The sequence below is a fragment of the Myotis myotis genome, unplaced genomic scaffold, assembly GCF_014108235.1.
Source record: "Myotis myotis isolate mMyoMyo1 unplaced genomic scaffold, mMyoMyo1.p scaffold_m19_p_7, whole genome shotgun sequence".
In the NCBI taxonomy this organism is placed as follows: domain Eukaryota; kingdom Metazoa; phylum Chordata; class Mammalia; order Chiroptera; family Vespertilionidae; genus Myotis; species Myotis myotis.
The window spans coordinates 75,400,203-75,415,693 of record NW_023416379.1 but is presented as its reverse complement, the minus strand read 5'-3'; the positions used below and the strand labels follow the sequence as shown (position 1 = coordinate 75,415,693).

Below are 15,491 nucleotides of genomic sequence, written 5' to 3'. Positions count from 1 at the left end.
GAATTTTAAAAATTCATAAAATGAGTAATTAAGATTGTTCCTTGGCATTTCCATTCTGTGTTTAAGATTATTGAGAGACATCATTGTAGTTCAAAATTTTCTTTTCAATTTTATAGCATCATTTTTAATTGAAGTTGATTTTTAAATTTTGATAAATTATACATAACTGAAAATTTGCCACTTTCACTATTTCTAATGGTACAGTTCCATGATACTAAGTACATTCAAATTGTTGGACAACCATCCCCACTATACATTTCCAGAACTTTTTTCATCTTGTAAAACTGAACCTTTGGTCACCTTAAATAATAATACCTTAACCTCTCTTCCTCCCAGCCCCTGGCAACCACCATTCTTCTTTCTATAGTAATTAATTTGACTCAGTGCATAACAGAAGTAGAACTAAACAATCATTACCCTTTTGTGTCTGGCTTATTTCACATAGTATAACATCTAACCCTTGTTTTAATGTTACAATATTAAATAAATTTGAAAATGCTTAAAAAATTGATATACTTAATACAGATCTTTCCAAGATGCTCAGGAACACACACTATACCATGCTTAATTACCTCTTGATATCACAAAATCGATTATTATTTGACATTTCAAGACATATGTGTATGTTTAATAAGAGGTGCAATCTCACCTCTGAAGTTTACATGTTTTTAATTGTTATATCACCAGCAGATTGACAGTATGTCACCTTACATAGTGTGAGTTTAAATTTTTCCAAGTACAAATGTCAATTTGAGAGAGAAACATTTTCCATATCTGATAGATATTAAACTACAAGGAAACAGTTTATTATAAATGCAGAATAAAATGGCAACGGTGTTTTTAAACTAATATTTTCTTTTACTATTTGCAAGTCAATTAAACCTTTGACCCATTCAATGATTAAAATTATATATATATATATATATATATATATATATATATATATATATATATATATATATAATTTTTAAAATCCCTCTTTGCATCACAAGCTGCAGATGCTCCCATACATCTTGAGCCACCTTTCCCTCTGTTAGTCTGTGGAGAAAAGATGGGCGATATATATATATAATCAGATTCTTACAGAAGGAGAGAAGGTAACCTTACAGAAGGGCAAGAGAGGGGGGAATGAACAGATTTTTATCTTCTTGGTACCTCTGCATCTCAAAAAATCTCTACTGTAATAAAGTCTGTGCTAGAGCTGGAGTGTCATTGACTGCATTCTTGCCTTCAAGAATGGCCTTTAATCCCTGTGTTCTCAACTATTCCTCTTTTGTTCGTGGTTAATGAGGGCAGCCTTTTCAGTTCAAACTCACTACAAATGGACTGGAATATTGATGGATCATGATCATTCAGAAAACTGGTTTTAAAAGTAATGCCAAGTTCATGTCTTGGGACCTACCAAAGCTCATCAGAATGTAGTGTATGGAGAGTTGTGAGCCAAGAGAATAATAGCCATTCAACTACATTATGTCAGCTGTCAGAGTTTACTCAAAGAGGAATGAAGAATATAAATGCTTTCTTCAGCTAGTGGGCTTTTCTCTCCCTTTAAAGCAGAGAAATGGGTAAATGTACTCATTAGTTTTAAGGTTTAGGAATAATTCTCTGAGGCTTGGTGCTCTGTTCTCCTAGCCCAGCAGGGCAGTGGCCCTGACCTGATGAGTTGCAAACTTACTCTAGAGCAGTGGCTCCTTCTTTGGAAATAGAGTCACTGCAGATGAAATTAGTTCAGATGAAATCCTACTGGAGTGGAGTGTGTCCCTAATCCAATAGGACTGGCATCCTGATAAGACGACAGCGTGTGAAGGTGGAGACACAGAAGGTGGAGACACCATGTGATGGTGAAGGTAGAGATCGGGGTTATGCAGCCGCATGCCGAGCAATGCCAAAGCTTGCCAGCAAACAACCAGAGTAGGAGACAGTCCAAGCATTCTCTACAGGTTTCAGAGGGAGCATGCCCCATCGACGCCTTGATTTGGGGCTTCTAGCCTCCAGAGCTATGAGACAATACACTTCTGTTGTTTTAAGAGACCCCATATATTGTACTCTGTTATGGCAGCCCTAGGAAGCTAGTAGAGTTATGACATAGCAAAAAAACCAGTTTCCCACTATTAAAAATGTTCAAGCCGGATAGATCAGGCAGATAACTGAGGTGACTTATGCATCAAATGGCAAGTTATATTGAATGGTCTCTGTTGAAGTCTTGTCAAATAGATGTTGGCCACTTCCTTTTCATCTTCTGCTTCAATAGAGGGCATCATATAATGGCATAGCACGGCAGATACGAGTTAAACCTAATCTCTAGCACTTATAGCTATATGTCCTTAGGTAGGTTTCAGAACTTCTCTAGCCTCAGTTAAATATGAATATTAATAGTCATCACTTCATAGTGTTATTATGAGGTTTAAACTAGTTAGTAACTTAAACTGCTCTACTTAGAAGAGTACATGGCAATAGAAAGTAATATAAAAGTGTTGGTTGGGAAAAAAAACCCACACTTGCTTTCACATTGGTTAAACAGAATGCATTAACACTTTCTTTCCATCACTGCTATTTCTCACCTCCAAAATATGGAGAATTAAGAGAACTTGGGGGGGGGGTGTCAACCGGGGAAAAGGAGACACATTTAATACTTTAAACAATAAAAAAATAAAAAGAAAGAACTAGAACTGCTTTCTTTTAAAATATTGTGGGGTTTGGGGTTTTTTTGGGGGGAGGGGTTTGGGTTTTTGGTTGATTTAAAATTATACCACTTGGACCATTTATTAACCAAGTATCAGTGGCATGATGCTTCTGACAATTTCCTTATAACAAGGCTTGATAATGTGTTAGTCCATGCTAGGGTGGGTTTGTGCAAGAGAGGGGGGGGGGGGGGAGAGAGAGAGAGAGAAAGAGAGAAGAGAGAGAGAAGAGAAGAGAGAGAGAGAGAGAGAGAGAGAGAGAGAGAGAAAGAGATTGAGATTCAAGTGTTTCTGAGAAACAAATAATTCTGCAGCATCATTTTCAGATAATAAAAAACTACAGTTCCCCCTAATGAAGTTCACTTGAGTTTGTGGGTCCTAGGGTGATGGAGTTAGATAAAGATGTGAAGTTTTTTTGCAAAATTAAACCCTGGGAAAAGTAACCCTATTAAATTAGCATCTGTTGGTGACTGAAGGGTAATTTCAGCTTCAGGAGCTAGCGAAAGCATTTTTCAGTATATGACACTCTTAATAAATGATACATAATTGTCAAAAAGAAATCATCACTCAGTGCCTTAAATTTAACGAAATGTGCTTTTGTTTCTTCACTGTATAAAGTTACTAATCACTGCATCATGTGGGTGCATCGGAGACAGTTCTGGCAGGTTAATGATACCCCAGGCAAATCCCCAGTTACTTTCCGTGAAACAAACCATCAATAAATGTGGTAGCAGTGCTTGCAACTATATAATTCTGAAGTCGGTGATTATGTAACTGTTGGATATACAGACAGAGGGAGGGCAGAGGCTCAAGGCCTGGTTGTTCCTTCCATAAAGAGCAAGTCGGTGAGATAACGCAGCTCTTATACATCAGTGTATACTGAAAGGCAATGAGGCAGGCTCAGCTGTGAAAGCCTGAAAAGTATGTTTGAGTTAAGGTGATGTTTAGGGGCCATGAAGAGTAATAGAAAGAAGGATTGCATTTCTAGAATTTATATGGGCTTTGTTATAACTCCTTCATTTTCCCCAAAGAAGGTGATCAGTGTGGTGAAAGGTCAGTTCTTCGCTTGGTGTTTAATTCCAGTTCTTCTGCTTTATGAACCATTTGCCCTTAGACAAGTTCCATGAATTCCATGTCTCAATTACCTCACGTTGGTCATGATGGCCTCTCTTTGGGATTGTTATCCAAATTCAATGACCTCAGCATACAAGCCATCTCGCTCAGTGTTTGGCAATAACAGGAGCTAAATATTTGTTGACTTTTGTCTTTGAAGCCTCTTCATCTATTGAAGTTCCAGACACAGCGTTTGAGATCAGATAAGGGGAAACGTCACGGATGAGACAAACGCTGCAGTTCACTGGAAATAACTAGCTCCTAATTCAGCTCAATTCAGTAAATATTCCTTGAATATCTACTACACGTTGAGCACTGAGGGAACATCAAAAAAAGTCAAAGGTTGTTCTATAACTTCTGGGAATCATAATTCAACATGAAGTAAAAGTTAACACAGCTCTTTGATCCATTGAGAATTCTCTTGCAAGGCAAGTGAATTGATTTTAAGTATATATTCAGCATTCACACAGATTGATGAATTCAATGAAAATTCAGCACAACCTTAAATTATCTTTCCTTTGCAATATTTATTTGTGGACTTTATAAGAATATTAATTAGCTTGACAGTGTTTCTTCATGAGTATCTATTTTGTTTCTTTGTTTAGTTTACTGTCTTACTCTCTCTGGGCTACTATAACAGAATACCATAATCTGGATGGCTTACAAATGATAGAAATTTATTTCTCACAATTCCAGAGGCTGGAAAGTCCAAGATCAAAGTGTTGGCACATTCGGGCCTGGCGAATGACCACTTCCTAATCTATAGACAATAGACTTTTTGCTGAGTCCTTACAAGTAGTCAGAGATAAGGACACTAATGCCATTCACGAGGGCTCCATGCTTATGATGTAATCACCACCCAAAGGCCCACCTCCTAATACCATGACGTTGAGGGTTAGGACGTAAGCATATGAATTCTGGGAGGACACAAGCATTCAGTCCGTAATAGTTACCATTCCTTTTTCTTTCCAAATTAGTGTGTGTGGCAGTGTGGAAGAACCACCACATGAGGACGGTGACCAACTACTTCATAGTCAACCTTTCTCTGGCTGACGTGCTCGTGACCATCACCTGCCTTCCAGCCACACTGGTTGTGGACATCACTGAGACCTGGTTCTTCGGAAATTCCCTCTGTAAGGTGATTCCTTACTTACAGGTAATTGTTTCTGATACATTTTTGGTTCAAACACAGAGCTACGGAAAGATTACTTTCAATTATAGTCACAGTGCTCTATTGACTAGTTAGCTAAGAAAGTAATATACTTGCCCAAGGAATTGACAAATAAGGAAAACAAAGGAATCAGCAAACTTAAGGAAAGAAATACTTGAGACCTTCCATGTAAACAAGTTAAGCTCTGAGTTAAAATAAAGCAACAGAATGAGTAGATGCTGCGTAAACTTTTATTTCTTTCACCTCTAATTTTCTGATGATAAAATGAGGAATATGAGCAAAGTAATGATTGAAATTCTCCCCGTCCAAATAATAGACAGATACTTGTTTTTATAAGTGGTTGCATTTCATGCTGAGAAATTAGGAACCATGTGATCAAAGCAGTACAGTAAACAAGTTTTAGTGTAGGTTCTGAATAAAACCACCAGGTTTGGAATATCTGTTCTGCCATTCACCGACTGTATGCTATCAAGCCAAATACATAAGCTCTTTGTGATTCACTGATTTAAAAAGGATAATACTTTTAATTATAACTATAGTCTATGGTTGTTGTTAGTCTACTTACATAAATTTATATAAATCACTTGGCATAGTGATTACCTTCTGAAGGATATTATAAAGACTTAGTATGTTCTCAGTAACCATCAGTCATCATCATCATCATCATCATTAGATGCTTTATTGTTCAGTAGTAAAAGCAGCTTTCCCACGATTAATTGCCCTACAAGAAGATAAGAACAAATACTTTCAGAGAGTACATTTTAAATGATATTCTGATAGCTCTAAATCTTTAACAAAAAAAATTCCTAAGCTAGGGGCCACAGCCATAATACTCAAAGACATGGATGCCCTTTAGCAATTGGGCTGTGAGTAAAATGCGGGCCATTCTCTTTGTGTTCCCAAACCCCTTACCCATATCCATCCTCCACCATCTCAGTTCGTACTCCATCCAGTCTCCCAGAGGGTGATCATAGTATTTGGAGAAAACAAAAATGTGCTCCTAATTATAAAAAAAAATTCTCATAAGCAGAACAAGCAAAAATATTAATGTAGACACAGACCTTACACCCATCAGAAAAAGTAGTTCAAGATGTATCATAGATCTGAATTTAAAATACAAAACCATAAAACTCCTAGAAGATAATATAAAAGAAAACTTAAATGACCTTCAGTATGTTGATGATTTTTTAGATACAACACCAAAAGCATTATATTTGAAAGAAACAACTGATAAGCTGACTTTTTCAAAATTTAAAACTTCTGCTTTGTAAAAGACAATGAAAAGACAAGCTACAGATAGAGAAAATTTTTGTAAAAAGATAAACATAAAAGTACTGCTATGTAAAATTAAGGGAATTCTTAAAACTAATTAATAAGGAAATAAACACTCCAATGAAAAATAGGCCAAAGACCTTAACGAACACCACACCAAAGAAGTTATACAGATGGCAGAGAAGCATCTGTAAAGATGCTTATCTTCATACGTCATCAGCGAAATGCAAATTAAAACAACAAAATATCACTACACAACTGTTATAATGGACAAATTCCGGAACACTAGCAACACCAAATGCTGGTGGCGGTGTGGAGTAATACTAACTCTTATCCATTGCTGCTGCTGGGAATGCAAAATGGTACAACCACTTTAGAAGATGGTTTGGTGGTTTGTTGCACAATTAAACATAGTCTCACCATATTATCCAGCAATTGAACTCCTTGGTATTTCCCAAGGGAATTGAAAACGTACGCCCACGCAAAAACTTGCACACGAATTTGTATAGCAGCTTTATTTATAATTATCAAAACTTGGAAGCCACCAAGGTGTCTGTCCTTCAGTAGATGAATGAATAAATACACTGTGGTACATACAGACAATAGAATGTCATTTAGCACTAAAAAGAAATGAACTACCAAGCCATGAAAATATAAAGATAATCCTTATTACTAAATGAAAGAAGACAGTCTAAGGAGACTAACTATATTCTGTATAATTCCAATACTATGGCATTCTGAAAAAGGCCATTATGGAGAAAGTAAAAAGATCTGAAGTTGTCAAGGATGGGAAAGGTGGAATAGGCAGAACACAGGATTTTTAAGGCAGTGCAGTCTATATATATAAAAAGCCAGCGACTGTAACGCCAGAACGACTGGAACCACCAGTCGCTATGATGCCCACTGTGGCCAGCGAACAGCCTGATCTGAGGGTGGGGCCGGCTGGCCAACCTCCTGCAGCCCCTCCCCCGGCCGGTCCTGCCCCCAATGGGCTCCCACCACCCCAATCGGTCCACAGCCCCTCCCCCCAACCAGCCCCACCCCTGATTGGCCTCTCCCACCCCATTGAGGGCAGGGCAGCCGGCCAACCTCCCAAAGCCCCTTCCCCAGTGGCTGACCCCCAATCGGCCCCTCCCCCCAGCCAGCCCGGCCCTGCTTGGGCCCTGATTGGGGTGAGCTCACCGGCAACCTCCCGCTACCTCCTCCTCCTGACAGGCCTGGCCCCAATCCACCAATTGGAGCCAGGCCAGCTGGACCCCACCCATGCACGAATTTGTGATAATATATAATGGTGGATACATGTTCTTATACATTTATTTAAAACCATGGAATGTACAACATCAAGAGTGAACCACAATGTAAACTATGAACTTTGGATGATTAGGATGTGCAATGTTGTTTCATCAGTTATGACAGATGTATCACACTGGTGGGGGTGTTAATAACAGACAGGCTATGGATATGTGGGGGCAAGGTATATTGGAAATCTCTGTACCTTCTCCAAAATTTTGATGTGATCTTAAAAGTATTCCAAAAAAAATAAAGTCTTGATAAATACAAAAGTTGGGGGAGACTACAAATAGCTCATTAGTAGAAATTATACTAATTTGGATCTGAAATGCTACAAAAATATTTGCAACCCAGTAGTTTTTCAATGACCTCTTATACAGAGAAGTGATCATTTTTTAGGTCAGATTCTCGATAGAATAGTAAGTGGGAAATAGTAAGTGGAAATTATAAGCTTCATGGCAGGCATTAAGTTTGATAGGATTAGTTTGTGTCAGTTGGCTGAAAACCATGAAAGGGTTACAAAAATACACTGCAGCAAAATTATTTCAGAGAAATACTACATTGAGCAACATAAGAAAAAATCAGTAAGAAAGGGGTCTTTTGGTGTTTTCGTGGAAACACAGGGGAAATCATACTAGCAGAGAATTCTAATATTTCACCATTGCTGTGGTACTTCCAGCAAGCTTTGTATTTCTCTTGATTCCAGTAACTATCTGGGGAGAAATTTGGGGAATCCTATTAAGTTTCAAGATGGCTTTAGTTGCCCAGAGTCTTCTCTTTGCTGGGAGAGATAATTCCAAGCTCTCTTTATGAAACAGAACAGTCGCTTGTTAAGAGTGAGGTGATGCGTGAGGTGTGTATCATGCGGTAATAGGTGCAGTCCTGCTCTGATACACAATGGCCCCTTGTTGTAGACTAGGTATTCCAGATTCTACTAACACTCGAGGACTGACTGGAAGCAGTGGGAAACAGTGAGTGATGCCAGGTATCCGTCTCTCTGAAAGTCATGGACAATAATCTTCTACACAGCATAACTTACCAAGTCCTACAGTTGAAGGAATAGTCACCTCCTAATAGATTCTGCTTCTCTATAAACAGTGTCCAATCTAATCAACCCCTCAGTTGATCCTCTTCTCCGTAGGCTGAGGAGACAACTACAGAGTAACCACAAGATCTGAGTCAGATGGAAAAGACCAGATCTATTCATTACCTCATTCAATATTACCTGTTTGTTTGTTTGTTTGTTTACTATATTTTTATTGACTTCAGAGAAGAAAGGAGAGGGCGAGAGAGACAGAAACATCAATGATGAGAGAGAATCATTGATCAGCTGCCTCCTGCATGCCTCCTACTGGGGATCGAGCCCGCAACCCAGGCATGTGCTCTTGACCAGAATCAAACCTGGGACCCTTCAGTCTGCAGGCCAATGCTCTATCCGCTGAGCCAAACCAGCTAGGGCTCAATATTACTTGTTTATGGAAAGTTGCAAATCCAAAAAAAATATTGACACACTGGTAAAACTAGTATCTCCAAATTCTCACATTATTTATTACTCACTTTCTGTAGCATTTTCCCAAATGGAATAAACAGTGTCAATGGTCAATAAGCCAATAACTTAAATTTAAGTAGTTTTTTTCTTGAATTATAATATTCTGAAACTGATGGCTTTTGCACCTAAGAGGATACTTTTGTCCTACTGAATATTTTAAAATATATTACAGAATGCCCAGCCAGTTTTTAAGATTATTTTGTTATGTTTAAGATTCTTTGGACATTTGCTAATTCTCTATAATATATAGGTTCCTTTTCTTCTAAATATAATACAATGCAACCTTTAGATTTATGAATGATGTACTATAACACTTTGGCAAATGCTCAAAAATCTTTAAAATCTCACAAATATAACGAGTCTTAGATGAATAATTAAAATGACATTTTTATATCTTTAATAATTATACAAATATAAGACCATTAACATTTATTAGGCTAGTTGATGAATAATTATGATGATTTTTAACAAATTATATATATAATTTATTTTTTTCTTGAACTTACAGTTTCTTTTTCTGAGTGATTATTTTTTAATATATTTTTTATTGTTGAGAGTATTACAGATATCTCCAATTCCCCCTTTTTTCCACCCTCTTCCAAGTCCCTCCCATCCCCCCAAGTCGAAGTGATTATTTTTTATGAGCACAGAAAAGGTTCTGCTCAGGAAATGCCAGGAAAAAAACAGAAGCCAATAGAGATGTGGGTTGTGGGTGCTTGATGGTCAGACAGGCTCCTTCACTCACAGTCACACATTCCCACCTTCCAATCTGTTAGCGCCTGTCATCCAAATCTGTGATGTGGCAAAATTTCCACTTCTACCTGTCATGGATCTCTGAGGTCCTTTTGTCATTTCTATGTGCAAATATAAAACAGATTCATTCTCTACCCAAGAAAGCTTCCAGCATCACCCTGACCACAGGATGCCCACAGGAAGAGTGAATGACCAAGCACCTGACAACAGAAGAAATTCACATCATCTCACTTTACTTCATTCTCAACATTCGTAACCCCCCCCCCCCCAGGTTCATTTTTCAAATGATTAACAATTTGGTTAATTTGAACTAATATCAAAATCTAAATGGAAAAGGCACCCAGAAGAGCACTCCTGGAAGTGAAAAGCAGCAACAAAACTCTTCATTTATAATCTCTTATGATATGAAGAAATTTTATATCCCCCCAAGAAAATCAAGTAAATTGAATGCTAGTGTGTATAATACACCAATAAATATAGTCATCAAACAGCACATATTAAATCACTGATTGTCAAGGGTCCATTCAGGGGATTCTACTGCTGGATCAGACATACTACTAGTAGCAGCATAGTCTCTCACACAGTGCCCGTAACAGAGAAGGCACTGCCTGCCCATGGCTAACTGTAGGCACCGGGTGGCAGTCTTTCAGTGAATTTTTTTGAATAGATTATTACTATCTAAAAGTAGAGAGAAACACTAGCAATGACTCTGTAATTTGAACCATATTATGTCTAGCTCTTTCACCCACATTGATTAGAATTCATGAATAATAAATCACTAAACCTTGTTGAACATTTTACACTTCTAATTTCTTGATTGGCTAAATATAGCCCTGGCACAGCAGTTGTGAAAGGTCAACTGTGCAGATCAAGACCATAACAATTCTACCCCCAATTTAGCAATAGTATTGAGGGGCCTTGGGTGCTTGGCATATTGGCAGGGAAGTAATGGCGGCTGGTAAAAGAAAGGGATTGGTTTGGGAAAGAGGTTTGTATACACTCTAAGTAACACCAAGAAAATTCCCAGGAGTTATCAACTAATCTAAGCCTACTCTGATAGAGTTTAGCCCTTTAAGATTATGGCTATAAGGTGAAAATAGAGAATTTTCCAGTTCAAATTAAACATATGTGTTATTTTTTCCAGTTGAGGATATGATTTTCTGTGTCAGTGGAAAGTTTCAAGACAATATAAGGATAATAATCACTCAAAGACTGCCAGATTATAAATTAAAACATTTTGCCTGAAAAAAGTTTGCAATGTTTTCATTGTACCTTTTTTATGCTTAATAAGAAATATGATTTTTTTCCTAAAACATGTTTAATATTATTTTTGGCAGATATTTTTCTTAATTGGAAAGCACTGCATGGAATGTTTTTTGGACAATTTTAGGTATGGTTATTTGTTGTGACTGCCTTTCTAATAAGGTAAAAATATTCAGAGTGATCCATGTAATACCGGGTGCCTCTCTCTCTTTTACTCTGTCCTTTCTCTAGACCGTGTCCGTGTCGGTGTCTGTCCTCACACTGAGCTGCATTGCCCTGGATCGGTGGTATGCGATCTGTCATCCTTTGATGTTTAAGAGCACAGCCAAGCGGGCCCGGAACAGCATCATCATCATCTGGATTGTCTCCTGCATCATAATGATCCCTCAGGCCATCGTCATGGAGTGCAGGGCCATACTCCCCTCATTGGCCAATAAAACCACGCTCTTCACAGTGTGCGAAGAGCGGTGGGCAGGTAAGTGCACCATGGCCCACAAGCTGACATGTCTGTTACAGCTGCACACTGGTAATGTCAGTTGCAGAGCCACTGGAAAGCTGGCCTTGTGTATTTTATGGCCGTTTGTTCATAGTTTTGTAAAAGCATGAAAACCAAGTGGAAACCTAAAGTAGTTTCACAGAATAACTGCCCCTGTCCTGGTCCTTTAGAAATGCTATGTATGGTTATCTAGTTTTCAGATGGGACATGGAAGGAGGAGTTTATTCCGCAATTCAGATCTGGTTATGTTACCTTTTCTTAAATTCTCTAAAATGAAAAGGACTCATTTACATGAATTGAAATATGCATTCTGGAATGATTCGTATTTTATAAGATGGCACAGGATTATCTGGCCTCAAGTGTCAAGTTCCCCAATGGGCTTCAAATACGACTGGATTTTTCATTTGAAAACCATGTGCTAACTGGACACCTGGCTGGAGTTGAGTACGTGGACAAATGCTGTTCTCTGTGTCAAAATATCTAAGTTTGCTTTCTCTGTTCATAACATATTAAACCAATGCAATTTATCTCTGGCACAATTATGACATAATTTAGGAATTATATGAAATATGAATCCTTTTCCCTCCTATCTGATATATAAGGTATTTCATTTTAAATAAGCAGAAGCTTAGAGGTTTATGGTCCTTGGTCCAAAACTTTCAGTGACAGTCTAAGGCTTTCCTGTAACAGTGGAAACACTTTAATCAGTGCCGGGTGATGACACAAATCTGAACCCAGCAAAGAATGACTGGAAATTATAAAAATCCTGCATTTTAGCATAGCATGCACTAGTTCCAAAATTATTGCATGAAATTTGAGGGGGGAAAATCTGTCCTCTTCTGAATAAGTGTATAACAATGGCTTGTAATTACGGAATTTAAACATTAGGAAAACACTGTTTATTAGAAAGCTATACATGTATGCCTATTAGAAAGATGTACCCCAAAACAAGCAGTGCACCCATGAGATAGCTTGTGAATATGATATTTTCAAGTATTTGAATTAATTTATGTTAATTCCTACCCGGGTACTTTATTGGAACACTGAAAAGAGAAAAAGTCAACAACTGAGAAATTAGGCATATGCTTTCCCTATTGCAAGATAAAGTTTAAAAGTCGCTACGATTATGTTGTACATTTTCTAAAGTCCTATGATAGCTATATTTCACAATTTGCTCTTTCTATTACCCCAATTATTAAATATAATTTTTGTTGCTGAGATTTACTCTTCTAACATTTGGACAAAATTTACAGAGGGGCTAACATTTCAGCAATGCGTTAAAGTTGAGCAGGATTTCTTCAGACAGGGAAGAGGTAAAGGATGTCCCAGGAAGCAAGAAAACCTACACAATGGGCAGAAGAAAGGAAGAGGGTCCCAACTGACAGTTTCAGGAATGTAGGGCTATGTAGATTTATGAATGAATTGTAGTTGAATAGAAAGTGGGTTGGGGCCCATTGGTATGTGCCTCTTATGCAATTGCTTTATAATGAGTTACATTTGCAAACATCCTAAAAATCTCTTGGTCAGAATTCTTTAATTAATTCATGATGAAACTGAACCATAAATTCTTTGGTCAGTATTATGAAGCAAACAAATAAATGTAAATCTAAGCTTTCAGTTCAAAGTTGATATTTTTTAATTTTATGGAAATGGTGATTAGATAAAACACCCACTCACTATTCATTATGTGTCAATTAGATAAAACACCCACTTACTATTCAAATATTTAATAGTATTTTTACTAAAGTATTTTAGGAGTTTCATTTATAAGTTAATAGGCAGTTTTTATAAACTTTTCCTTATGTATATTGCCCTGAATAATCAGGTAATGTTAATTCCCATTAACAAACAGTGTGCAAAGGCAGTGAATTTTGACAGTTGTTACAATTAAGTAAATAGCCACATCATCTTCTAACTATGTTTGAGCAATACATATATAAAACTCATTTCAACCTTGAGTATTTTTATTATCTAGCTCTAGCAAGGACATTTTCAAAAATATTTTTTTAAAGAGCAATTATTGTTGAGTTCCTAAAAATCTAAACTCAGCCTTCAGAAGTCATTTAGGAAAATTACTTAAAAGTGATTTTATAGCCCTAACTGGTTTGGCTCAGTGGATAGAGTGTCAGCCTGCAGACTGAAGGGTCCCAGGTTCGATTCTAGTCAAGGGCATGTACCTTGGTTGTGGGCACATCCCCAGTGGGGGGTGTGCAGGAGGCAGCTGATCGATGTTTCTCTCTCATCGGTGTTTCTGATTCTCTATCCCTCTCCCTTCCTCTCTGTAAAAATCAATAAAATATATTTTTTTAAAAAGTGATTTTATATAAGCCCATAATTACTTAAAATTATTATAAAGGCTAAAATTAAGTGGCTCCAAATTGAATTTGATCATCTTTAAAAGCAAATAATAAAATCTAAAAAATTAGCTATTTCAAATCCTATATAATAAAAGCCTAATGTGCTAAGTGTCCGATCGTCCGGTTGGCCATTCAACCAATCAAGCATAATATGCTAATGATATGCTAAGGCTGCTCAAACGCTTGGTATGACATGCACTGACCACCAGGGGGCACATGCTCTGAGCAGTAGGTTAGCTAGCTGCTGGGGTCCAGCCGATTGGAACCGAGCAAGATGGACCAGATACACCCTGGAGCTCTCCCATAGTCCCTCCCCAGCTGGCCAACCTCCCGTGTCCCTCCCCAGCCCTGATCATGCACCAGTGGGGTCTCTCAGCCTGGCCTGCGCCCTCCCGCAATCCAGGACCCCTCAGGTGATGTCGGAAAGATGGTTTCGGCCCAATCCCGCAGGCCAGGCCCAGGGACTGGTCCACGAATTTGGTAATATTTTCAGTATGACAGAGTTCTCAGTTATTTTGCACAATGAATGAGACAGACAGTATTAAATGAAATTATTAATCACAATTTTTCAAGAAGAATCTGAAAGAATCCAAAGTAGGTTTTTATTTTGCTCACTAGACATTTAGTTTATGATAATTTTTACATATCATGAGCTTTGCCAATTTAGGCTATTTATAAGTCCATATTCAACTTAAAATGTTATAACTCAGATATATGTATGATACTTACAACCTTAAAAACATCAGAGGAATTATATTTTACATTGTCAGCTCTCTAAAGTTTAAACATTTTAAAAATCTGAAGGCCATTTTGCACAATTTTAAAAAATGTGTTGTGAACTGTGGTTTTTCTCTTTATCCTAAGTTATATCAGTAATGTAGTTATAAAAGCAGACAGTGATATCATAATTGTTTTACAACCAATATTGCAGTGTGAAAAGAGACAATAAACAATGTGGTCTCTTGATTCATATCTATCAAATAACCTTTGGAAAAGTCTGGAAAATGCTTTCTCATTCATTGTGCAAAATAACTGAGAACTCTGTCATACTGAAAATATTACCGGAAAGATGTGATATTTTATGGAAGTCATTATAGTCATCATTTCCTGTGCCTTGATGAGAAGAAGAAAAAACGACCACAAGCTGGAACTTTTGGTAGGCACATTTGACACTCAAAAACAAACAAAATGTATTAATATTTATTTTAATGATCTTAAAATATGTATTTGTATATGTTCATTGTTTGCTTCAGTAACATCAATTCACATTTCTAAAACTTAAAAATTCTTCCAGAATTATACCCATACGTTTTTGATTGATTGGTTTATAAGTGCATCGTTTCACAGGATGAATCTATTGGGAGGAAAGCAACTTTCTTTTTGTACTCAGTGATATAATTGTCTCATTATTCAATCATCCAGTGTTTAATGAGCAGGCACTATTTGTCAAACATCGTTCTGGACACTAGGAATATATAATTCTCTCCTTTTGGATTTTATTGCCAAATTGCTCTTTAATGGTCTGAAAAAACATAATAGTGGATCT

At 37.3% G+C, this 15,491-nt stretch overlaps 1 protein-coding gene across 1 annotated transcript in view; it reads left to right on the top strand.

The window, feature by feature from the left end:
• HCRTR2 (hypocretin receptor 2) overlaps positions 1-15,491 on the top strand; it is a 93,223-nt gene that overhangs the window by 59,214 nt on the left and 18,518 nt on the right. Inside the window, exons 2-3 of the mRNA XM_036317461.1 lie at positions 4,772-4,950; positions 11,324-11,567. Of these exons, the coding sequence (XP_036173354.1) occupies positions 4,772-4,950; positions 11,324-11,567 (423 nt within the window). The remainder of the gene's footprint in view (positions 1-4,771; positions 4,951-11,323; positions 11,568-15,491) is intronic.